Consider the following 25,470-nt stretch of genomic DNA (forward strand, 5'->3'; position numbering starts at 1 on the left):
GACAGTTGGAAAAACTGTGGAGAAATAACTCCAACCAAATGTACACATTCATTTGCCGTTTGGTAAAATTGCAAAAACCGGCTTCATTCACTGCCATTGACGGCTACAGACGTCAAAGATCCATTTTTACTGGGCTGGCAGTGAATGAGTTAAATGGTGAGTTATTAAGGCTATTTGATGGTGGTCCCAAGTCTTGACATCTTAGACTTGTGGTGGTATATCCAATTCTTGCACGTGTCTATTTTATTTTCTTCTTTTTCTTACATGAGGTCATGATGATTGGTGACTTTAATGTAGCGTGTTATTCTAGGGCACGCCCGTCTTCTTCACGCTTGAACATTGAAGTTGTACTTGGGAGTTGGAAAGCTGAAGTCTCTCCCCCTGCCCCCTCACCAAGACTCACTTTTTATGAGGAGGAAAACATTTCCGTCCCCAAAAGCCAGAGGAACTTCTCGGAATTTTTCTGTCTTGATACGCATCAGTCTTTTTATTGGAATGTCTCGTTCCGAAGTTCGCCAAAGGATTGTCTGTCAAGACCAAAAACAGTTGAGAACTGAAGAAGAAACTGGTGGAATTGACGCGTGGGCGGTGAGTATGACGGAATAACTGTTGTCGATTTTGTTTTTTTGTTAGATTTTTGCTGTTGTACCTTGTAACCAGCCCGTCCAATAAATTTCATAGCGTTGGAAAGCCTGTTTCTCTTTTGATCTGGCAACATTTAAAATTGCAAACGTTTTTGCTTCTTGTCAAGATGAACTGCAATTTCGCACAGACTATTTTTAAAGAAACCCAACGGTGTCATTGAAAAGCGTGTGGACCTCAAGCAGCTACCAGAACAGCTTCAAATACAACAATAATTGTAAAGACGACGTTGACCTTCGGAGAATATTTGTAATGACCAATTGATGGGGTCAACGATGCCGGATTTTCGCCAACCTATGTTGGAAGCGTGAGCGTGGACCAACGAAGAAACCGTAACAGCCGCCATTTCTTTCAATTGTCATTAAATATTCAACAAACCCTGAGTAGTGTCTTTTTTTATTTATTGTTTTTGTTTTGAGACATATCGATATCTTTATTTCATAAACTTCGGCACATATTTTTAAAACGAATCTCAAATGTCGACCTGGCTCCAGATTTTTTTTGTTGAATAAATAACATTTTGCATCTCAGGAGCCACAATCTTGTCAGCAGAAAAATATACGCATTCCTACCACAGCGTATTTTGCAAAAAATAAAAAACGCACGATGGGATGATGGGATGTTTATGAGCTTGACCGTTTTCTCGCCAGTCGACTGCAAGTTTGGGAGATTGGCACTGTAGTCATGTTTTAGCTACGATCCTTTGAAGGACAACTTAAAAGTCAACTTTGTCATATTTCAAAAGTCATTCTTTTTTTTTTTTAACAGCTGCTGTGTACTTAAATCTATTGAGTATTGTAACAATATATATATTCAAATTTTGGATCTGCCTTCATGAGTCCACTTACAGGAGATGCCTTTTTTTATTTTTTTTTTATATATATATTTTGTCCCTTGTTGACGACGATGTACCGTGTATTTGCCAGTTCCGGTTCATTTTTCGTCTTTTCTTTAAAAAGAAAACATGCAGAGTTGGCAACGAACGAGTCGTCGCTGTTGGGCAGAGTTGTTAAATCTCTAAAGTCACTCAACTCGGACAATGGGTAGAATTTTTTGTGGTGTTTTTCCAATGTTTATTCATTTTAAAAAGCCACTATTTAAAGGCGAAGTCGACCTTAATTTCTTGACAAAGTTATGTGACCTCACTAGTCAACTTAAAGCATGACATTTTCATTAGTATTTGTGGAATGTGAGCGGTGCAGTAAAATCCAGCCGTTTGTATCCATCTCATGGGGCGGCCATTTTGCCACTTGCTGTCGACTGAAGATGACATCACAGCTGAGCGGGGCTAGCTTACCTGTTTGTGAAGCTGAGCTGTGATTGGTTGTTACCTTAGACCTGAGCAGCTGTAATGTCATTTTCACTCGACAGCAAGTGGCAAAATGGCCGCCTTCTGACATTGATAAAAACTTCTGGATTTTGCTGTTTGACTCGTATTACACTAATGAAATGATCACCAGAGTGCCGTGTTTAGACTGGTGGGGCTGTATAGAACATATTGGCAAGAATTTTGGGGGGGTTGACTTCCTCTTTAAAATGTCCTTTTAATTGGTAGTAGGCTTTTTTTTTTTTTTTTTTTAAGTGTGGTCTCTCTGAGGCACCATAGTTGTCATTGCATTCTATTAGTTCACCACTAGATGGCAATAATTTCTAATTACTGTCCCTTTAAGTTACCAAACCACGCATCATCGTATACAATTGTGTACTATCATCTACACAGCTCAACTCCAAAATCATGTTAAATCACTAATGTGCTAAAATAAATCCATAATAGTCATCAGTTGCCCGCGACATTCTGCACTTGTGCTAACATAACAGCTTTTAATACTTGCCAAAAACAAACAAATATGGTTGTCATCTTATGAAACCTTTTCAAAGGTGGTAGAGCCATGAGTGATGCAATAAATAAAACGACAAGCTGACTAAGTAGTTTAATAGAGTAAAATGAATGCATATTACCTTTGTGACTGACTGACCAGTTCCTTCTGCGCTTAAACATAACAGTGATTAACGGAACAGGCTAACACAAATGTATTCCTCGTTATTGTCGGCAAAAAAAAAAAAGAAAAGTGATGTGCGAATCAAAGCAGATGTGAAGTCGTCCGTAGTCAGTCTTCATCCGTAAGTCTTGAATTGAGCTGGAACGTCAGCGTCCAGCTTACAGATCACCTTGTAGATGGCCTTCTTCCACGATGGATCTCGGTCCTTGCCGCTGGAAATGGCAGTGTAGAATTCCCGCAGTGTAATCTCAGCCACTTCCAGGAAGCAATTGGGGACCTGTTTCCAAAAGTCCAGTCAATTTGAGCAAGAGATGCATTGTGTAGAGATCTGTGACGTATTCTTGATATTCTGTGACATATTTTCGATATCCTACAGCGGCTGTTTGTCAAGGTAAGTCATGTCAAACAAAATGACTCTTAACTGTCTTTTGCAATGTTGAGCATCAATCTATGCATGTTGCTGTAAATATTTAGGTACTCTACAAACTACCGGTCACAATGACAACATTGGACTTGACATCAGATATACTCAGGACTGGACTGGCACAAATAATCTGGTATTTTGACTTAAACCCACCGGCCCAGCCTGATTCATGACCACCCTTGGCTACCACATAAACTCTACCACTGATGTTTATTGATTCGGTTTGATCTGATCTACATTGCAAATGGATGAATGGGATGCACCTTTTAAATCGTGGGCCAGTCTCTCAGGGTAAAATAAATAATAATTGAATAGCACCACATCGGCCCCAAAGAACACCGGCCCACCAGGCATCTGCCCTCTATGCCAGATGGCCAGTCCAGCCCTGGATATACTAATAATTTCAATCCACATTTTGTTTTATTTAGTTCACATCTGACTTGCATGGCAAATCTGAACCGAAAAGCTGAAGGAAATCTGTTCAGTCACTTGTTTGTTTGAAATCAACAAATTGTGGGACTATGAAATAATGTATCTTTGATGTCTCCATGAAATCTCCGAGAATGGAAGTTAAAATAACCGAGATGTGATTGCACAAGTGTGCACACCCTCATATCTGGGGATATGGCTGTTCGCAATTAAACAGTCAAATTTAAACTTGTTTTAAATTGGGAGTTAGCACACACCTGCCATCATTTAGGGTCAGATTAACCCTGAATAAAGTTCAGCTGGTCTATTGGCTTTTCCTGGTATTTTTTGTAGTCACATCCTTCACCGATTTCCACAGCATCAGAGGGATGTCATTGTTAAAGGAGATAAGTTGGAAGGGTACAAGTGCCAAGGCATTAAATATAGCAAGGAACACAAACAGTTTCAAGTGGAAAAAATTGGGCACAAAAGTCACATTTACAACAACTGAACGTCTCCCTCACATTGAATAAAAGATGAGAAGAATATTAGCCAGAAAGGCTGCCAACATTGAAGGAATTGCAGGAATTATAAACAGTTTTTAAATTCCAGTTTGACCCCAAAACCTAACAAAAGAAATGCGATATGAAATGGCGATAACTACTAAAAAATTTATTTGTTGTCAATCAGTGTCACTTTGTTTGGTGGCAGGTGTGTGGCCACTCACATTTAACATGAGGTGCAATGTGATTGGTTAATTCTGAATGCATCCACTTCCCCACTTAAGAGGGTGTGCACACTTGTGCAACTACATTATTGCAGTGTTTTGTTTTGTTTTGTTTTACTTCACCTCTTGTAATTTTAGTCTCATTTTTGTATATATAGCACAAAATTGGATGTGTAGACTTGATGAGCTTTTGTTTGTATAAAAAGTAACATTAAAAAAAAAAATCTGTATTTGCGTAGAACATTTCCATTGAATGTCAATGTATGAATATTTATGAGTTGTGTGTTTTCCCTTGCACTGTATGTTTGGAAATGTTTATATAAATTTGACATGAGATTTAAAATTTGTCAGTGCCACACGTCGCGCTTGCAGAAAAAAAATATGAAACTGTATATATATATATATATAGTTTATAATACAGGCATTTATTGCTATATAAATAAAGATGATAGACTTTATCCCTCTGTGGAAAAAAAAAAAAAAAAAAACCTCAGTTACAGTCTCTCCTAGTAGGTGAGAAAGTTGTCTTTGTTTTTATCTGCATGACTGTATTATACTGCCCCTGGTGGCCAATTCACACACATCAGACTGAGTTGGAAATAATTTTTTGATTACTATGTTATACATACTATTTTCTGTTGACGGGGAAAAGAGTATTTTGGTGGGCTGTTGTTTGAGAGGAAAAAAAAAAAAAAAGCATACCTGGAAATCACCACCTTTGTTGTAGTGCATGCTGAGGACTCTGAAAAGTTGCGACTCTCTCCCCACAGACAGCGCCCCCGCGTGGGCCGGCCCCTCGGCGACGGCGTGGCGTGCAAACCTCTCCATCTGGATGTAGTAGAACTCTCGGAAGTTACTGAACCACTTGATGAGCTGGGAGCCGATGCAGCGAGTGAACTGCAGTGAATGGAGGGGTTGAAATAAAGGTAAGTGACGGCAAAAGTATTTGGTGCGCTCATACTGTAAATAACGTACGTCCCAATAAAAGGAATGAATACGAAAGATTTGCGTTTGCCTCCTTGCCGTTCACTGTCTCACCTGCACGTCACGGAAACACGTCTTCAGCACTAGCGAGCTCGGATAGCGCGTGTAGAAGAACATCAGCTTGGCTTTTTTCAGATGGTTGGTGGTCAGACCCTCCTAAGTGGACCACAGGTAAGGACAACACGCTACAACGTTTGAAACGCTAATTTTTTTTTTAGGGGGGTTTACAAGTCCGAATTTCAATTTAGGTGCCTTCAGTGTAGTACCATGTTGTGCCACAGCTTGTGGGGCAGCACTGAGCTGGATGGCGAAAAATGCAGCTTGAAGCGGCAAAGAATAAGAGAGATGCTAATTTCTGTTAGCCCGTCTATGTTTCTTTTCTGTTAGCATTAAGACTTTTAGACAAAATGACGCATTTTGGTATATACGACGCTTAATTCTCTTCTGTTGTGTGTTACTTTTATGAGTAAACTCCGACTGGGAATGACAAAGGACGTGAAGCAAGCAAGCTCGGCTACTTATTTGAAGAACTGTTAAAGCAAAAGTGTCTTTTGTTTCAAAGTGATGTTCTTGATAACCAGCACTAAACAGACACTAAGGAATACTTTTGTTTAAAACCTAAAGTTTGGTAAAAAAAAACAAAAAAAAACTTGCATCCATTTATCCTCACCAGGATCGCAGGTGAGCTGGAGCCTAACCTGACTTTTGGCAGGAGACCGAATACATCCTGATCTGGACAATTTCTTTCGTCTTTAATGATCACAGGGATCGTGTTTTTGGAATTTGGGAGGAATCCGGCGCAAGCATCGAGAAATGGGCAAAGTAGACACACCGTCCACCCAACTGACAAGGAACAATTTTTCTTTGCAAATTGGTTTGAAATTTGTGTTTTCCCTCGAAAGATTTCATACAACAATTTTTGTCTTTCAGTGCAAACAAAAGGGGCAAGAAACAAGATCATTAACATTTGATTTGCCACAGTTCTCCAAACTAAAACATCGGTTGAGAAGTTCAAGATGGAAGGATACATTCAGAATGTAAAGATGACTTTTGAGAAGGCCTCTTGACTCGATCTTGACGCGCGGGAAGCAAGCGGTTTCCAAAAGCGTCGGCTCCGCGGCGGTGCCGTGAGTCGACGGGCTCCTCGGGCATCTGGACTGGACCTGAGATCGGACTTTGACCGACTTTGCTCGCCCGGATTCAAACTCTGAGCGGCTTCTTTTTGCGTCGCGACGTACAACATTTCGAGTCTTGTCGGGTTCCTGGTCGTCACGAGTTAGTCTGAAGTGGTGGAATCCTTCCACTTGAGGGTTTCGTACCACAAGAGAAAGCGCCTCGGTTTGAACGTCAATCATCTGCACCTCATTACAACCCAATGACTTCTCATGAGCGTTTAGAAAAGACTTGGCGGTACCTTTTTGTGACACTTTTATTAGCGGAATTGTTTTGAAAATTGAGTCAACGCTGTTACTCACAGCTCTGGATAATTCGTACTTTAAAACGTCTGCCACTACTTTTTCAGGCTTGAGTGAAAAGTTGGTGAAATTTGTCTTCTTGCTCCCCGGGTATCCGCCACTTTTTTTGTTTTCATCTTCACTGTAAGAGTCCGCAAGCCTTGTAGTCGTGTCAGGTGAACAGTTCCACATTGGCTGTCGCTCCTCTGGAAGAGCGTCCAAAAGATTCAGTTTCTGACTTACCGCAGGTCTTTGGACTAGATCTTGGTTTATCTCCCCACCAGGCCAGCTGCTCATGCCCCTGATGATATTCTCCACCCGCGCTCGCTTGGCTTGATGGCCGCTCCATTCAGCAGCAGGAGATGGCTGCAGTTCACCGCTACTATAATAAAGACTGGCCAGTGGCATCACGCTCGTCTCGCCGCGTTTTTCTAAGAAGGTGTCTTGGGATTTTGCCTCGGTGGGATGGTGCTCAAAATGAAGGAGTTGCTGAGCCATGTGTTCGTCCAGGCAGGTTCCGTAAAATGCATCTGTGCTCCACAGATTCAGATTCATGATAGTTTACAAAAGAGTAAAATAATGTCCCTAAAGTCAGGACACAAAAGGCATAAATATTAACCAAAATCTTGATTTCCAACATTCCTTACACACCATGATGTAATGCATCTTAATGCAATGATGTACTATACATCAATGTTAAACATTATGATAAACTTATTTTAAAAGTCATTCCTACCTGATTTCCACCTGTTGTATTTAGGGAGACGACTCTTTGAAGGAAGGATGAAGGACAGGATCTGCGAGTCAAAAGATTTCATTTCCCGTGTGGACTGGTTTAAAAATGAAGGGGTGCGGCTAACGGCTTGGACCAGCCCCCTTTTTTGTCTTTTTTTTTTTTCTTTTTTACCATTTCAACCAATACAAACAACCATTCGTATTTCTGTTTCTATAATTGTGTCATACATGTCGTATTTTTCCCCAATTGTTATGTGTTTTTGTGTATTAGTTTACCGGCCCCCATTCTTCATTCCGTCCCGCCACCGCCGTCAGCATTTGATACTTTGCAATCTACCGGACTCAAAACTACTGTCAGTTGCACAGGTAAGTCAAAGTTTAACTAGCATACACACTTAAATTTTCTTTCTTACTGGTAATTTATTTAACTCATTTAATTTTCCAGTCAGTAGCTAGCCCATAACTAGCGTGATACCTGGCTCGTGAGTAGATGCTGTGCGATGGCTTGGTGCACCTAGCAAAGCCGATTTTTAGAGATTTCTTGAACAATTTAAAGCTACTCAGATGACAATTTAAAATAATAATAATAATAATAATAATATGGATATAATGTTAAGAGCCAGGCCAAATTAGTTTGAACAAATGATATAAAACAATTTCCAAACAAATGGTAATAGCAGCCATTTTAGGGACCTGCCACTCAATCACAGTAACGTCCATTAAATATACACTTTAAAAACATTTATGGTTAAAAAAACTGTACAGACCTAGCAAAACAGCTGTCCACAATTTAGTTCATATTAGTTCATAGTTAGTTCATATTAACATTTTTCTTTCATATATGTGAGCAGAGTGCTTCCTTTAATCAAGTAAGACCGCCATTTTGAATTGTGATATAAACTCAGGATAGAATTTATTTGTTGTATGTCCTGAACATTGAGAGTTTGAGCTTTAAAAAAAAAAATATTGCCAAGTTCATGTCCATAAAACCTTATGCTTGCCTCAAAATTATGGTTATTATTCACTGTTATAAGTTGTCACTAACTCCTTTCTGTTTTCCAGGTCAATACTGATCTGGTCCGGCAGACTGTCAGGTAAGGTAACACAACACACCACAACTGTTTTTGACTTTTTATTCCGATGCTCACGAATAATTCCGTGAGAGGATCACTCAAAGCCCAGTAAATGACGCTCGTTCATGGCAACTCACCTGCGCATGTCAAATTTTACATGAGAGTCAATGGGTAAAGATTTGTTTACTCAAGACGGGAAAACGAGGTACATCGCAAAATCAGACAATAGAGATGAACGAAGCAACCTAATCTTAATTTAACTACATAATTTATCCTGCTCATCCTAAAAAATTGCTATATTTTGAAATATTTTCATTAAGTTTGCCTGAGTTAAGGTGACACTGAAACGAGAGGCCCGCCGGCCCCAGTTTCCCCAGCCCAGTTAGCCATCACAGCACATTTTATCTCGTGCCAAATTCTCCCCAAAGCAAATCCATCCGGAGTCTTCAAAGCGGATATTATCCGGCCCGCTCTTGACAAGCGCCAAATAATGAGATCATTTTTTGGGGACAGAGTCTTGAGGGTTGCTTGGTCCTTTCTGCCACTGTACAAATGCGGCCTTTGAGTGCGTGCAGCTGCGAGTAAGCACCCCCTCCAGTATTTGTGTTTACTTTAATAATCGGGGATGTGATTTTGGGGGAGGGAGGGACAATGAGGCCCTAATGTACGTCTTTGTTTCTGTGCCAGCACCTTACACAAACGTCTGAGGTAGCAAAAACACGGAATTCATTAAAAATATGAGATTACCATGAGAATATCCGATCCCGAATGCGGGACACAATGGCTCAAGGCTTCCTTTTATTTCATTTATTTACTTCCAGTGCCGCTCAAGATTCCATTAGCGTTGCAGAGATGTTGTTAATTGGCAGCGTGCGCCAGTGGGAGCACAGAAATCTGAAGGGTTCTTGGCCGGGGCTTTAAAATGGGGCCAAATCTGTGAATTTGCAATAAGACGTCTTTGTGTTGATTCGCATGAAAAGAAAACTGTTTGTTTTCATTCATCCACATCAGAGGCATCATTTACCTAAATTAGCCCCCCCCCAGCCCTCATGTCTTCTTTTTGTGAAATAAGACAATTACATCAATGTTAGTCCAAGCAAGGACTGTTTAATACACCCTCAAATGTTTGATGAGGACCCTTGCTTTTTTTTTTTTAGGCCAAACAAAGTCGTATTGTACACATTTGGCACGGCGGATGTAAACCCGCGTGTGGAGCAAGAAAAATGAGAAGGTGGAGATGAAACGATTGATACGTCCCTGACTTCTATTCGTGGCCACCCAAGCTTCATTTCAGTCTCAGAAAGAAAAAAAACTAGATGATCGTAGTTGAGTAAAAGTTTTTGAACATTTGTTTTTGTTTTTTTTTGTTTTTAGTTATCAGAAGTAAAATATACGTTAGTTCCACCAAATACGCCTGTTTGACTAAAAAGCTGACAAAACTCTTCTCTGCTTTTGTGACACCTTAAAATATTCTCATTTATTATTGCAGAGTAATCAGAAATTTCTTTTTAAAAAACAAAATGCAACAAATTTTGGCATCATGTGTGACTATCAAATTTCAGAATTCATGTAAGTGGTTGTAATGGTGCCCTCCAGTGGACAAAAATTAGTAATATGAAATTATAGTAGTAAAACTAGTAAAAACTGCTTTGTCCTTTCCTCCTCACGTGCCAGGTTGGACCACCTGACGAGCCAATCGCCAGCTCTCAATTTGCCCCTTCTTCCTGCCTTCGTTATTTTTGGGACGAGAGAATTGAGATGGGCGACCCTAGCTGAGCAGAGGTGGGTGCAGCTGGCCGGGTTTCAGTGAGTCAGTTGTTGGCCACCAAAGAAGAGTTTCACTAATGTCACGTTTGTTATATTTGCTGGATGATTGGCTGGCGACCAGTCCGGGGTGTACCCTGCCTCTTGCTTATGAGGATAAGTACTACAGAAAATGGATGAATGGATAAACGGGAAAAAAAACAAGGGCTTGAAACCAACTTGATGCTGGTTCACAAAATGGCCAGCAGATGGCGCAACACACCGTCAATATCACAATGAAAGGCAATGTAGGTCAATGGCCCCATAGTTTTTTATTTAATTCAAGTTTAGTCTTTTTTTTTTTTTTTTTTCTGATTCTGACATAAATGAAATAAATATTTATTATTTAGTCATAATGCTATTTAATTTGCAGAATTTAACTGTTGTACAGCATCCTTGAGGGTCTTCAAAGTTGCTTACAAATGTAATTAATTATTATTATTATTATGAAATAGGGTCATACAAATGGTGGCCTTGTTCCAATTATCTCATTTAGGTTACAAATGAAGAGATAAAGACTGGCTCCTGTCGTTAGAAAATAGATTTTAATCTACTCAGGGTAACAGAGTCATAAATGGCAGATACATGTCCAGACATTGAAATACTGCTCAGCTGAGAAAAAAACAAAAAAAATCAACAATAACGCTGGTTTTCACAGCTGTTTTTAACAGCGCAACATGACAAGAGACACAATCGCGTCAAGCGACGCGTTTTGATGTGTACAAAGCCGTAGAAAACAAGTACAATAAATGGACAGACGGACGTGGCTGTAAACATTATTTCGTTTCGCCTTTTATGTGCTATTTCATGACGCCAGCGTCACCACGAGTCGGATCAACCGCTAACTGCCGTCGTCGGCGGGCGGCATGTGCGAGTCATTACGAAAACAAACAAAAACAAAAAAACACGTGGCGTACTTGCACTTGAGTATAGTATGCTAAAAGTCTACACCTGTACTTTATATTGGGCCAGCAACGCATACACGAGATCAGTCTTTTCCACTGGTGCCCTTTGGTCCCTTTTTTTGTGTGTTTTCCGTTTGGATGCGGAGCTGGTAACTGGTGACGAGGCACAGCAGGTGTCATCAAGAAAAACCTGGAATTTAAAACAAATTCCAGTCTTGGCGTGGACAGAGCCAGCTCCTGTTAGCGGGACAAGCGCGGGTCTGTGGTGGGCAGAGTCTCCAAGAAAAAAAAAAAAAAAAAAGTGTCCAGCTTGGAGCTCAAGTGCTTGCTTAGAAATGTGAAATTGGCACGAGGGGACGTGCGCCAGGCGGACTGGCTTTCACTTGGCGTCTGCGGACAGCTGCTCCAGCAAGGGGTTGGCCTCCCCCTCGGGGGTTTTGACGCTGTCGGTCCTGACGATGCAGGTGGGCCGGTGGAGGTTGAGCATCACCATCAGCTGCTGCCTCTCCAGCCGCAGCTCCTCGATCTGAGCCTTCAGATCCGAGTTGACCATCTCCAGACGCTCCGATTCCTTAACACGGGCAAAAAACAAAATGATTGTGAATGTTGCCCGGGGTCGGCTGCTCTCCTGTGATCGCTTGTCGCTGTGTCATTCATGAACTCACTTACCCTCTGAAGGAAGTCGGTTCGTTCCTTCTTCTTGTTTCGGCATCGCGCCGCCGCGACTTTGTTTTTCTCTCGCCTTCGTTTCCTCCGTTCTTCGTCTTCGTCCATCTGCAACGCATTCACGTTTTCAAGCTTTGACTTGAGAGCATCAAATATCGCATTCAGCCGTTTTCTATAGTGCTTGTCCAGGACTGGTCACAGTTTTGTCCTTTCAGTGAACCTCAGCTTTCATGTTTCTTTCTTCTTTTTTTTCCCCCTCCCAAACTTTTTGTTTTTTAGCAGAAATTGCACAGCCATACGTATCTATAACAACCTCCAAACGATTAGTGAAATTTGCTAATCAATTGACTAATTTTGACAGGTCTAATTTTCACCCTCTTGCTGTTCTCTCACGTTTACTAACAATTTCACATATCTAGAATATTTTTGACATATTTTCATTTATGTGGCTTTTCGACAGAACGTTGTGTGCTAAAAATAAAGTTGAGTAACTGAGCAACAATCGTTATTTTTGGCGTTTTTTTTTTTTTTTTTAAATCCCCACGGCGGCCCGTAGCTTCTGCTAGCGCAAGCCGGTTTCTGCCTTTGCTTATTAAAACAAACGTCATCCGGTGCCGCTTCCCCTTTTTCTCTTCCCCCTTACCTCCGTCTTGATGGTCAGCGGCCTCTTTCCCAGCCTCCCGAGGAAGTGCAGCGGTGAGAACATGGCGCCCAGCTGGTGGAAGTCGGCCAGTTTGAGCTGGTCGGTGAGCGTGGTGGCCGAGATGCCCGCCAGCGGGCCCAGGCAGGGCAGGGAGCCCGCCGCCAGCGAAGGGTCCGGTATCTGTCCCGGCATCATGTCCGACTCGGCCGCCGCCCGCCGCTGCTGCTATTGCGAGAAAAAAGAGAGACAATCGTTTTTTATTGTTTTTTTGTTTTTTTTTACTTTGTCTTCAGGTGTCATGCATCTGTTCTTTATCATATTGCAGCCACCTGACAAGTGACATCATACTTTTTTTTTTTTTTTTTTTTGGCCGCTACGTAACCGTCTCCTGTCCTTGTCGTCCAACATCTCCATAACAACAGCTTGTTGTTTTTTCCAAGAGATGATTTCAACGCTGACATCCACAATCAGCAAGCGCTTACAAGCCAAACATGCAGCGCAACCCTCTTTTTGTCCTTGCTGACTTTTTGGGTTTGTGTGTGTAGCTTGAAAACGTATATTATGAGATGAGAAATATCTGACAGGCAAATGAGGAACAAATGTTGCGGATGGGACAAGTGAGATCCAGCTTGACTTCAATTTCAAGACACGCGAATTTTGGACCAGTTAGAACAATTCATTCGTCCGTTTTCTCAACTGCTTATCTTGTTGCCATGTGACTTGGGCGAAAGGCGGATTACACCCAGGAGGGCTGGGCAATAAATCAAATTAATTTGGTTCACCGTTATTTTAAATATTAAATTGTTGAAAATTATTTAAATGGTGAAATCATGGTGTATATATAAATATGATAAATTATCCTGAAATTAAGATGTATATAAATATTGTAAATGTATTAAATCATATATGAATTCAAATAAATTAAAAATAATAATTTTAATATATATAAATGAATAAATATTTTTAAATTGCACGTTATGAATGTTGGGTTAACGTTAAAATGTTAAAAAAACAACAACAACAAAACGGTATACATTATTGTCGGAACATTTTGCACGAGATTTATTTTTGAAGAAATGAAATTTTGAAATTAATGTTTTTTGGGTATATTACTTTGATTAAAATCATAATCGTCGAGAATGACTAAAACAATAAATCAATCAATATTTTGTTTTTTGCCCATATTGTCCAACCTCAGTTGACGGTATGGCTGAAACGATTAATCGCATAACTGCGAACAAAATATCCGCATAATAAGCACACAACCGAGGCATTATGTTCGATTGTATTTTCAACAGAATTTTATTCCAACTGCGGCTGTTTTGAAATCCAAACGCCAACTCCCACGTCACTCGCCTGGCCCCGCCTCTCAATGCCACGCCCACTCCAAGTCACACATTACAGTGAGAAACGAGAGGATGGTGACTCCAAGTGAACGACAATATTTTTAAGTGCAAAATCCAGTTAGTCCAATTAGTCTATGGGAAAATTTTGTAGTTTCTGAAACTATTCTATAGCTGTAAAGTGAAATGAGCTCTTGCGTCGCTCTCGGTGACATGTTCCAAATCACACGACGTTTGATTTGAGAGATTCCGCAGCAAAGGCCACCGGCATGACTTGACATTGCCAGTTATATTCCCAATTGTCTCTCTCCTCAGCTTTTTTTTTTTTGGCGAGCGCTTCCGTGCCCGGACAGGTTGGACGGGAGCCGAACAAAGCCCCTCTCAGACGGAAGGAACAAAGAGCGGCATTGTGCGACGCGCTCAAAACAGCTGACTGTGCTGCAGGCTGACGAGCTGACAGCCGAGGATGGATGGTAAGTTAGACCCTTTTTTTTTTTTTTTTTTTCTTCCTCCCTGCCGCACTATAAGGCTTGATCCATTACAAAAAGCCAATAAGCCATAGAGGAAGGTTATGTAACTCGATTCGAACGTACTCCACCCCTGCATATGGACCGCTCCAAAGCGTTTTTGCAGTCGCACTGCAAGAGAAGCGAAGAATTGGATTCACGTTCGCAAGCAGCCCAAAATGCAGGCGAACAAAACGCGCACATTTTCACTTGAATATCAACTTTATGTGTTATTAAGGGAACCACTTAACGGTCCACCTGTGTGTGCTCGCGTTTCCCGTGACCTCTCCTTTCAAGCGCATTCGGGCTTGCATGACTTATTCGCTCCGAGGACGAACCGGAGTGCCGCGCCAGTGTCAAATGAGGCATTTCATGATTTAATTCCTCCCTCCCTTTCCTCTTTTTTTTTTTTTTTTTTTTTTTTTTCTTTTGGACTTCTCCCTCTCGCCCACTTCATGTATAACTCCCATTTACACGCCACTTGGCAGCCGCCTGTTGTTTTTGCTGGAGAGGAAAAGGAACAAGACAGTTCTGGTAAAGATCTTTCTTCAGACAAAATTGCCTCTCTATGAAACTCCCGCGAGGGATTGTCGGAATGGAGAGGGCGCCAAGGACTTTTCATTTTTGCACACCAGGCAGAGCCGGACCATATGCGAGCGAATGCGGAAGGAGCCGAGTGCTACTAGAAAGCAGGCCGGATGGATGAATCCATGCACTGTCTGTCACAACATCAAATTGGATCACAACTTTACAAACATTATTACTAGGGGTGTTAAAAAAAATCGATTCGGCGATATATCGCGATACTACATCTCGCGATTCTCGCATCGATTCAATAATCGGCAGAATCGATTTTATTTTTATTTTTTTTATTTTTATTTTTTTTAGGATTCACACCTTGAGCATGGAAGAATGTTATATGAATGGAACATTAAGCCTTAATATTTTATTTTAATGCTGTTCAAACATGAAACAGATTACAACCTCTATAAGACTGAAATTTCAGATAAATAAATAATACATTTTCATATAAATCTTACACTCTACAAGCTTACTGATTAGTATTTTCTAAATTTGAATGGAAAAAAATCGCAACAATCGACTTATAAATTCGTATCGGGATTAATCGGTATCGAATCGAATCGTGATACGAATCGAATCGTCAGGTACTAGGCAATTCACACCCCTAATTATTACCAAGATTAGAGATAGACCGATAATGATTTTTTTCAGGGCCGATGCCAATTATTTGCAGTTAAGGAGGCCGATAACCGATACTCATTTTTAGTAAAAATGGCGCGGGGAATATTGCCATCAAATCTTTTTGGCTTGACTTTGTTGTCATGTCTTTTAAAGCATTAATGCTTATTGAACAATTTTTCAGACTTTTCAAGATGTAGAAGGTTTTGTTTGTTTTTTTTTGTTTTTTTTTTTAATCTAAGACAATAAACTTCATTCTTAATTTCTAAAAAAAAAAAAAAAAAAAAAAAAGAAAGTTCAGGGACCTCCCAAGATTATCAATATGTCTTAAAAAAAATAATGTAATCTTCTTGCAGCAGCGTTAAAAGGCACATCTGCAGTCCAAAAATGTCTTGTAAACGCGAGGAAATCACGGCTTGACTAGCATACGGGGAAGGATCATGTTCAAGCGTGGCGGTTGTTCCACTGTAGTAGTACGGAAAGTGTTGCCAGAACGCAGCGTGACGCAATCATTAGCCGCCATCTTATTTTTGTGTGCCGCATATGGAAATAGGGGACGTGCACGGGAGTATTATCTCATGTGGAAACACTGACGCTTTTTTCCATCCTACACAAATGCACAGCCTGTGCCTTTGTCTTTGCTACATTGTGGGGCCCATACACAAGTGTGTTGTTCCAGGTTTTACTACCATTGTGGGGACATTGTTGTGGTCCCCACAAGTTCAGACCTCTTTTTGAGGGCCAAGACTTGGTTTAAGAATTTTATAGGTTTGAATTGGGTTAGGGTAAGGAATGGGAGTCGGCAATCATTTTTCATGGTTGAGGTTAGGGAAAGGCATTATGTTAATGAGAAGTCCCCACAATAATACAAAGACAAACGTGTGTGAGTTTGTGCTCATTAATTCACCTGAACCCTAACAAAAATCCCAAAACCTTCACATTCACCGGATACTTCAAAGTCTTGCCAGAGTCGTGAAGTTCAAAATGTTGGGAGAACAGAGGAAAGATCAAAGGAAAGAAAGATGAAGCAAAGTGAAATCCGGCACCAACCAGACCACCACCTGCCACCCACCCACAAAGGCTTACAAAACCATAATCTTTCACCAACCCCAAAAACCTAGAAATGCCAACAGATTAGGGAGATCTCAAGAGACCAAACGCAAAGTCACATTTTGTGTTTACAAACGTTTGTTTATTTGATGCTCGTCGGGCAAGACCACAAGTCTGCTCCATTCCACTCCAGTTATTGACAGTGCAAAAGTTAGAACATCATAACGACACATTTAGCAGGCCCTCCTGGCTTGTCATTTTTTTTTTTTTTTTTTTATGTTACATATTCCATCTGATGAATTCCCCTTTGGACTCGAGCATGAGAAGAACCTCTTTGCGGAACAAAACGCGCACACGGCGAAGGATTGAACCTGAATGATGGCTATTTTCTCCTGCCGGCAGCGGGCGAGGATTAGCGGTCAGCGTTTGATGATGATGCAACGGCGGTACTGTGCTTTTGCAGCCGAGCAGAGAAAAAAAAAAAGGAAAAAAAAAAAAAGGGCCCGCGCCGTTGCCTTTTTGGCCGCACGCATGCACGCACGCTAGCCTCAAACAAAGACAGCTACACAGGGCCGGCGCTGGTGTGGGCGGCCCTGACACGGACCACGCCAAGAAATGTCATGTATTAGCTGTGAAATATAGGAGCCCCGCGCCGTGTCCCTTCTGGCCCCGGCCCAAAACCAATCTGGCTTGACGCGAGCCGCGGCACGCAACACTGCGTCCTGTATATATACCTTCCAACCGCTCGCCAAAAGCCTCGGCTCACTTTCAGCTCGCTCCGTTTCCGGAGCCATTCCTGAGAACAATTAGCAGGGGCTGTGGAATTCCTTCCCAATAGCCGAGCAAGGACCACTATTATCCGCATCCCCCTATAGACGAGAGGGCGACCAACAAGGGACGCTTTCAAAGGCCTCTCATGACTTTTGTATACCTTTTTTCTTTCGAGAAAGTGGGCCCGCTGCAGTGAAGGCTTACACTCAACAAATATGCTTGTTGGGAGCAAACAGTACAGTTCAGTTCCATTTCACACCCCGACCGGGCCCGACTATGCCATGACGAAAATGTCATTTCAATTTTGATTATTCGAGTAATGAGAATTAGAATACATATAATACAAAAGATGCATGTGAGGCGCAAGTGCAATATTGCTTTTGTCCACTTGGGGTGGCCATCCTCACATTTTACACTGTAGTATCTGTGATGCGCAAAGTTATTCCCACGTGAGTCTGCAGTGAAGTTAGTCCGTGTGGAAAAATGATTTAATGTATGATTAAGTATGACATCACAAGTGTGCAATTCACCTATGAATTTAGGATAACTATGACACAGTTTGTAAACAATCACGCTAAAATTCTCTCTGGCTTTAATTCAAACAATTTTCAGCAGTGAAAAATTAATATTTTGTCCAGGGTGAATTTGATAACTTCATTATTTTTCATGTACAATTCATACCTTTAAAAAGTATTTTTTTTTACTTGCTGTCGACTGATCACATCACCTGTGCTGAGGTAGGAAACAGCCAATCATGTCTCATCTGTTTTCTGGGTTTGATTGATTTAATTGGTCGTTACCTACGTCCTCAGCACAGGTGATGTCATCATCAGTTGACAGCAAGTAGAAAAATTACTTTTTAAAGGTATTAATTGGACATGAAAAATAATGAAGTTACTACATTAATTATCGACAAAATATTAACTTTTTACTGCTGAAAATGATTCAATGATTTTTCTTTGCGTATTTAAGTGACAAATCTATGAGCCAATCAGCACTCAGCTACATGTTCCGCTATGTTGCACCAATGAAAGGTTGCTGAGAAGAAAAAAAAAAAAAGTGTCCTGAAAAGACCTGTTACTACGATGGCAACAAAAATGTATTTTGTTGGCTTGACCTTGACACAAAGATGCCAGACTCTTGTTTTAAAAGCGGGCCGTTTATGGGAAAACCAAAACCCCTTTCCAAAATGGACTTGTTCAGCCAGCATAAAGTTTAAAAAAAATAAATTAAAAAATCACATTTTGAGTGAGTCGGACCTTGCGAAGGCCCACACAGCAGCAGCAGCAGCACCTCGCCTGGATGAAATGTTGCTTCTCGAGCGGCGGGGCCGGCCGGGGGCCAAGGCACGCTCGCTCCCAATCTCCGGCCAAGGTCTCAGCCATCATCATTACCATCTGCGCCCGGTTCGTGTTGACTTACAGCCTTTCGCAATACTCCGAGCAAAGCGGGGGAATTTGTCTCGAGGACAGGACGGGTCCAAATATACACGCTCGACATTCCGACCAGCCCTCGGGGCCTGTTTTGGTTGGCGCGTCAGGACAAAACGAGATGCGGCAAAACGTCTTTCAGGCCTAATGCGACGAGGTTTGTGTGCGGGCGTTGAAGTCGTTAGCAGAAAATGCCGACGGTCTTAATTTCACCTTTTTTTGAGCCCGGGCTTGGCTCGAACCAGCTGCCACTTTTAGAAGGCGGCGGATGACTAAACCTCCCCGCCAGCAATTTCACACACGCAAAAAAATGGATATTAATGATGACAGCGTCATTTCTCCATCACACGCTCGGTGCATGTGGAGGTTAGCTCAACTAGCGAACATTCGCTCCGCCATCATTGAGGTTATATTAGTTATCGAAAACTAACGAGAAGACGAAAACTAAAATTCAAAAAACAGTTTCGTTACCGCAATAAAATAAAAACGAAAATACTTTTTAAAAAACAAAGACGAACTGAAACTACATTTTATGTTTACAAAACTATAATTATACTGAAAATTTCCTTTTTTTCTTTTTACCATAGTGTTTATTAAATATCGTGCACAAGTAATACACATTTGAACTCATTTGCTCCCAAAAACGTATCAATAGGTTCTATTTTAAATATTACCATGCTCCCAAAGACGTATATATACGTTTTAATTTTTATTCTAGAGCATACAGAAGGCTTTGACGCAGCCTCTGAACTGAAGAGAATGATTGGCGCATTGGTAGTGATTACAAAAACGGCCAGCAGGGTGGCAGCAGGGTATAAGAGATCAACCAGGGCCATGTTGCAAAAAGCTCTTTTCCACACTGTTTTAAAAAGATTTGGGAATAATGATGTAGCTTAGCTATATTCTAAGAACACAATATTCTGTGGGCCTTGAAAAAACAGTCAAAATCCAGGAAAACAGCCGGCGAAGGGGGTTGCTTCGGTGAAAATGGCTGGGAGTGAATGCTTTAAAAAAAAAAAAAAAAAAAACTAATACTAAAACTAAACTAATATTAAGCATTTTTTTAAATAACTAAACAGGATAAAACCACCTTGAAAAGTAATTAACTACATTTCAGCAACAAAACTCAAAATGAAACAAAAAAATGAACATTCCAAAACTATCATAACCCCGGGCGATTGGTTCAAAAAGTCATCCATATTCCGCATCTTGGGTGGTCTCGCTTGATTCATAAACTTACGACACCCCCCCCAGACAATGCGCTGTAAATTCGGATTAGTCTCGGAATCAGATGTGGATTAAACGACGGCAGACCAAAAAAAAAAAAAAAAAAAGCCATTTTCAAACATGCGGCGGTTCGTGACAAATCCGGTTCGGAAGATACTGACTGGCCAAGCCCAGGCCAGAAAATGTGATTTATTGCTTGCCTGTTGAAGCAATCGTTGGGGATTATGTAACGCACGCTTGTCAATTTAATGTCGTTTCATACTTTGTCCTGTGTTTCGTCATCCGTCTGATGAAAGGTTGTTTTTTTTTTTGTTTTTTTGCCCTATTTGCTCTCGGGAGGCCACCGTGACGCTCTCGTCGCAATAATCAAAACAGACAGACAGTGCCTGTCTTTGCAGAACATGTGGAAAGGTTTACGGGGGCCAACAATGCCACACTGATAATGCGATACCCTCAGCAAGCGAATATTATGGCATACTACTCTCTGGCTCTCTCAACAGTGCCGTTAGTATCAGCGAGCTGAGCTCGCTGTTGTATAGTTGGCTGACTCGCCTGCAATGCGTCTGCAGTCTGTGTGCACTGCGGTGCAGCCCGGCAATTCCAGCTCCCCACAGACGCACTGGAAGGCATTTCGACTTAAAATAAACCACGCGCGCCCACGTCCAGCCTCTCAGCACCTTCAGCCCCAGCATTCCCGCTTTTTTTTTTTTCTCCTTCTAATGGCAAAACTATCCTATGGATGTGCCCTGGCAGGCGCTCGGCTCGGGTGGGGGGCCTTGGGACACGCGCAACAACATAAATAAAGAAACAAAGGGGTGTAAGATGCGTCACGCAAGCTCTGCCCCCCACCCCAGCGTGGCGTGGAGCAGCTGGAGAGTCGCAAATTTGGAAAACGCTGAACCTTTCAACTTGCAGGGGGCGCATGCATGCCTGCCATCGACGTCATCGTTCCCATTTCCACCGTTGGCCTTAACATTCAGGCCCTCAAGAGCGTTACGGTCATTTAAATCATTCATGAGGTCATCTACAGACTTATGATGAAGACATCTGTCACAAACCGTTAGTGGGCTTTAGTCACGCTGTCCCACAATCGATTGCTTAAATACAAAAACTTTGGTAAGTGCACACAATACTCACTCAAAGAGAACTTCTTCTGCCAATGGTGCAACTGTGTTCGCACACTGTGGAGAAATTGGGATGATTAATTAGCATTCAAATTCAACGCAGAAGTCTGACAAGTTTGTCACTTTGCATGTAAACCTCGCTGAATATGTGAAATATTCACAGTCGATTGGTGACCATCTCGTTTATTTTCTGTTTTGATTGTGCTACTCTGCAATGCATTATAGTTTCATTTCATTCAAAACAAAATACATGTTTTGCCTGATTAATACATGAAAAACTCTGCCAGGGTACGTAAATGTATTCGCACAACTGTATGAACACTAAACATGACATTTGACGATAAGGAACCTCAAACACAATCCTTCCGTAACGCACGTGTATTAACAGTAATAAGCCAGACGAGCCAGCCGTACGCGAGGTTACACCTGTCTCTATCGACGTGACGTCACACTATTGCAAAGTTGCGTTTGAACTCCGCTGTTTCATCGGTTTGAATCTTAAACGCGTGCAAAAGTGAGCGGAGTCTGGGCTAGCGTGGAAGTTCGCTTGCCGTCATCCTGCGACGTGTTGGCGTTACGTAACTTGTCCTCGCGAGCGGGATAACCGACACACACATGCAGTGTTTCGAAAAAAAAGAATGAAAAAAAAACCCACCCACGTAAGTTGTGTAATTAGAGGTAACAGGCAGGCATGCAACGGTAACGGCGTGTGAGGCAACCATCATCCTCGTGACACTTGTAACGACCATGTAACAGGAAAGTTTACAAGTCGGAAAACATTTGCCATTTCAGTGCATCGCTAAGCATATGGCGGGTATTATTTAAAAGAAAAGTAGCCATAAAAAATACTGTACATTCTGTACCTAACTCACTGCTCTACAAACCGACATGTCGATTAAAAACACACACGCACGCTAGCGACACAAGAAGGCGGCGGCTCGCGCGCTTACCTGTTGTGCGCCCGAACAAAATAAACAAAAATCAAAACAATCCGGACGGGGTGAGCGAAATGCGGGATTCGTGCTCCTTTTTTTTTTTCTTTTTTTTAGGACTCGGCGTCGGGTTCAGGGACTAGCCCGAGTGGTTGCATCAGCCCGCTTAAGTAGTGGGCCAGGTCTGGGAGAGCTGTGGAATGCGGAAGTGGCCGAGCCAGACGTAAGCGTGCGTGCATGAGAATAATGCCAGAGGACGGGTGGGGGCGGGGCTGAGGACGGCCGGCCCCGCCCCCTAGCAACCCAAAACATACACAAGCCTGAGAGGAAAACTTTTGACGCGCATGCCCAGTACAGCCTACATTAGAAACAAGCGGCGATATCAGATGATTAAATGAGAAGCACAACAAAACAACAGCAGCAGAATAATAATAGTCCCTTCCAAAACAATTGTAACGGACTGTCTATTCCTCTTTTTTTTTTTCTGGGGAGGGAGCAGCTTTTATGTAGCATTTGAGTTATTTGATTGGATTTTTATTTGCTATGTTTAACCCACATTTGCCCCCCTCATGGGCCGATATTGGTGGCGCGCCTTCCATTGACTGGCACAGACGACGCTCGACCTCACATGCAGCTTGAAATCATGTTATTGCAGCTGGCCCGCCAACTCTGATGCTATAAATCCCGCCAGGGTCTTTTTCACTTGAGGCAAAACCGCCGTCTTTGTTTGCTTAAACTCTCCTTAAGTAGTAAGTTTTGCTTGAGCCACAATTCGGTGTTGTTAGAGAAAACCTAATATAATGTATATCTGATGTACTTAAGGTCGGTTCAGGAAAATTCCATGAGTGCAACTTTTGGCCTCTGCTTTCCTCTAGTGTTGAGACATGGTAAAGAAAATATCACGGCACTTGCTGTGATTCATCACGATGAAGACATAACAGTATTCAGCACTTTTTTTTTTTTCACACTTCCCATGTGTCTTCATTAAAGCTCTCTGGTTTAAATCACTCGCGTTTTGGGGCAGCGGTTCTGTCTCATGCACAGTATGGCGTACATTGCAAAGTGATTTTTTCGTTTTTAAGAAGCCACCACCAACATTTCTAGTGAGTTTTCTGGACTCACTAGAAGCTCCTGCAGACTGAGCAACCGTAAAGCTTTGATTGTATTTTTTTTCCACCCTTGGAAGCAGCACTTCATTACAGAGCTGAATTATGCTTTGTCAATTTGTGTAGCAAAACGGAAATTATAATAACGATTTAGATAAACATTTTATATACATTCTTGAATCTCCAAAAATTTGATTTTTATAGTTTTTTGCTTGAATTACCAAACCTCCACCGACATAGCAACACCAACTCGCTAATTTAATTTTATAAAAAATTGCCAATTCATGACGCTGTCGTTAATAAAATGGCTGGACCCGTTGCTAGCATGCCGACCTGCTTTAGTAGCTTACTTCACAAAAGCAAAATGTTGTAGTTACAAAATGAGCCTTGACTGATGCAATAAATAAGATGATGAGCTGCCTAAGCGCAAATGCAAATGACCTCGTGGCTGACCAGTTCCTTCTGTATTTTTAACATATTCGAATGTATCAAACCTATTTTCACTTGTTAATGTCTAAAAAAAAAAACAGAAAAACATGCAGACTTTGAATCTTGAGGCGACATAATGCTGCACGATTCCCGTAGGGTGAGGCAAAGAGGCGCAGTTTTGTGTTCAAGTTCAATAGTTCACAGATTTGTTCTAATGCTACTTTCAATATTTTAATAATGCATAAAAAATAACATGAAGACGGACAATAATATTGATTATTACAAAAAAGAAAAAGAAAATGACCATATTTGGACATACCAGATTTCCACATGCTAGAGATGGAAAAATGTCAAATTTCTTTCATTTAATTATCTATTCTTCACTTAAATTTTGCCATTCCTTGCAACTGTGCTCAATTGTTCCACCCAAACATGCCACCGGGTTATTCCCCCCCCCCCCCAAAAAAAAAAAAAATTCCCACTCTCTTCCCCTTTTTTTTTTGTTTTGTTTTTTTAAGCTTCTAATTTGGCTCCCCTGTGATTTATGTCTCCCATCTGCGGGGGGGGGTCGTGTGCGTGCGTCACAGTCACTCCAAACATAGACGTGGAACACATTTCAGAGGCGGCAAGCGAGCGAGCAACCTTAAGAAAGCACAAGTGATCGGCAAACTGGCCTCAAGTAACTCTCCTAGTGAGGACAAGAGGGTCACAGGTAGAACTTTTTTGGCAGAATTCCACCCCGAGTGCAGTAAAGTTGCCCGAGATGTCACGTAGATGCGGCTTCACAAGCATCTCAAAAATATGAACCGTGCCAAAAACAAAAACAGACTGTACTCTCAAATACCCGACACACAACTGCATGTTTAAGCCACGAGATTTGCCAAAAAAAAAAAAAAGACTGGTGGCTGTAAGATATACCGACAAGTCGCAGGGCTCTTCCATGCCATGACAACGAGGCGCTCTAAAGCAGCCACAGCAGCAGGTGTAGCAGGTCGCACGCGTGATGGCTTTCAAATCAGACTTCCCCACCCACGTTCTGGTTCTTCTGCCTTTCTCACCGTGACGTGCGTGCACTCACGGCTGACTACGAGGCGCTCTAAAGTGGTCATGCCTGCCAACTAGCCAAAGTGAAGATGCAGTTTTGGACTGAAAAAGTACCTTCTACCCATTCTTACCCTTTACTACCCATTATTAGTGCTTATGGCTGCTAAATTTTCAATTTTATTTTGTATTATTATTATTATTATTATTATTATTATTTTTGTATTTTTGTTAAGATAACTTTTTTTTTCAAATTGTGTTTTGGTTTTATATATATATTGGGGGTGTCAGCCGATTAAAATTTTTAATAGTTAATGATAATCACATGACTTCAATAGTTAAATCATGATTAATTGCAAGTTTTGTATGTGTTCTAAATGTACAATAAAATATTTAGGTTTAAGTGTTCATATTCTTAACATAAAAGTGGGAAAAAATGTTGAACTAATAGAGATATGGCATCTTTTTGTTATTGATACAGAAATACCATAAAGAATGTTGAAAACGTGTGATATTGATTTCTATAGAGGTCATTTTTCTGCCACTAGATGGCATAATTGCATTTGTAAGACGTTGGCGACAGCTCAGTGCATTTTGTGTTCATATGACATTAAGAGCTATCTAATCTTTACACTAGAAGTAACTTGTGAAATTCTGCACATTTTTTAAATTGTAAAATGCAACTTGAGTCTCCACAAATATATGCATTATTATTACATTTATTAATGCTAGATTTTGCGACTGGAATGTACAGGCTTTCCAAGTAAGGGCCATTAAATTAGTGGCGTAAAAGTATATAAATATATTCTATAAATATATAGATATTTTTTTGGGTGTTTGCTCGGAC

The 25,470-nt window shown here is 41.3% G+C and overlaps 2 protein-coding genes across 3 annotated transcripts; both read right to left on the bottom strand.

Annotated features, from left to right (window-relative positions):
* Positions 1-2,558: 2,558 nt before the first annotated feature.
* LOC144010491 (uncharacterized) lies at positions 2,559-7,868 on the bottom strand. The gene is made up of 5 exons (XM_077510829.1): positions 7,376-7,868; positions 6,214-7,224; positions 5,240-5,341; positions 4,904-5,098; positions 2,559-2,919 (listed from the first exon to the last, which is right to left on the bottom strand). The coding sequence occupies exons 2-5, from the start codon at positions 7,192-7,194 to the stop codon at positions 2,758-2,760; spliced, it is 1,440 nt and encodes a 479-aa protein (XP_077366955.1). The 5' UTR covers positions 7,195-7,224; positions 7,376-7,868; the 3' UTR covers positions 2,559-2,757.
* A 2,908-nt stretch (positions 7,869-10,776) lies between these two features.
* Positions 10,777-22,256, bottom strand: jdp2b (Jun dimerization protein 2b). 2 transcript variants are annotated; one of them, XM_077510833.1, is made up of 5 exons: positions 22,066-22,256; positions 21,129-21,172; positions 12,465-12,686; positions 11,825-11,929; positions 10,777-11,726 (listed from the first exon to the last, which is right to left on the bottom strand). In XM_077510833.1, exons 3-5 carry the CDS (start codon positions 12,657-12,659, stop codon positions 11,535-11,537), a joined length of 492 nt encoding a protein of 163 aa, XP_077366959.1. In that variant the 5' UTR covers positions 12,660-12,686; positions 21,129-21,172; positions 22,066-22,256; the 3' UTR covers positions 10,777-11,534. The 2 variants fall into 2 exon arrangements, with proteins under 2 accessions (XP_077366959.1, XP_077366958.1); XM_077510832.1 differs by having other exon boundaries at positions 12,465-12,689.
* Between the last annotated feature and the right edge of the window lie 3,214 nt (positions 22,257-25,470).

The sequence above is a fragment of the Festucalex cinctus genome, chromosome 21 (assembly GCF_051991245.1).
Source record: "Festucalex cinctus isolate MCC-2025b chromosome 21, RoL_Fcin_1.0, whole genome shotgun sequence".
Classification (NCBI taxonomy): Eukaryota; Metazoa; Chordata; class Actinopteri; order Syngnathiformes; family Syngnathidae; genus Festucalex; species Festucalex cinctus.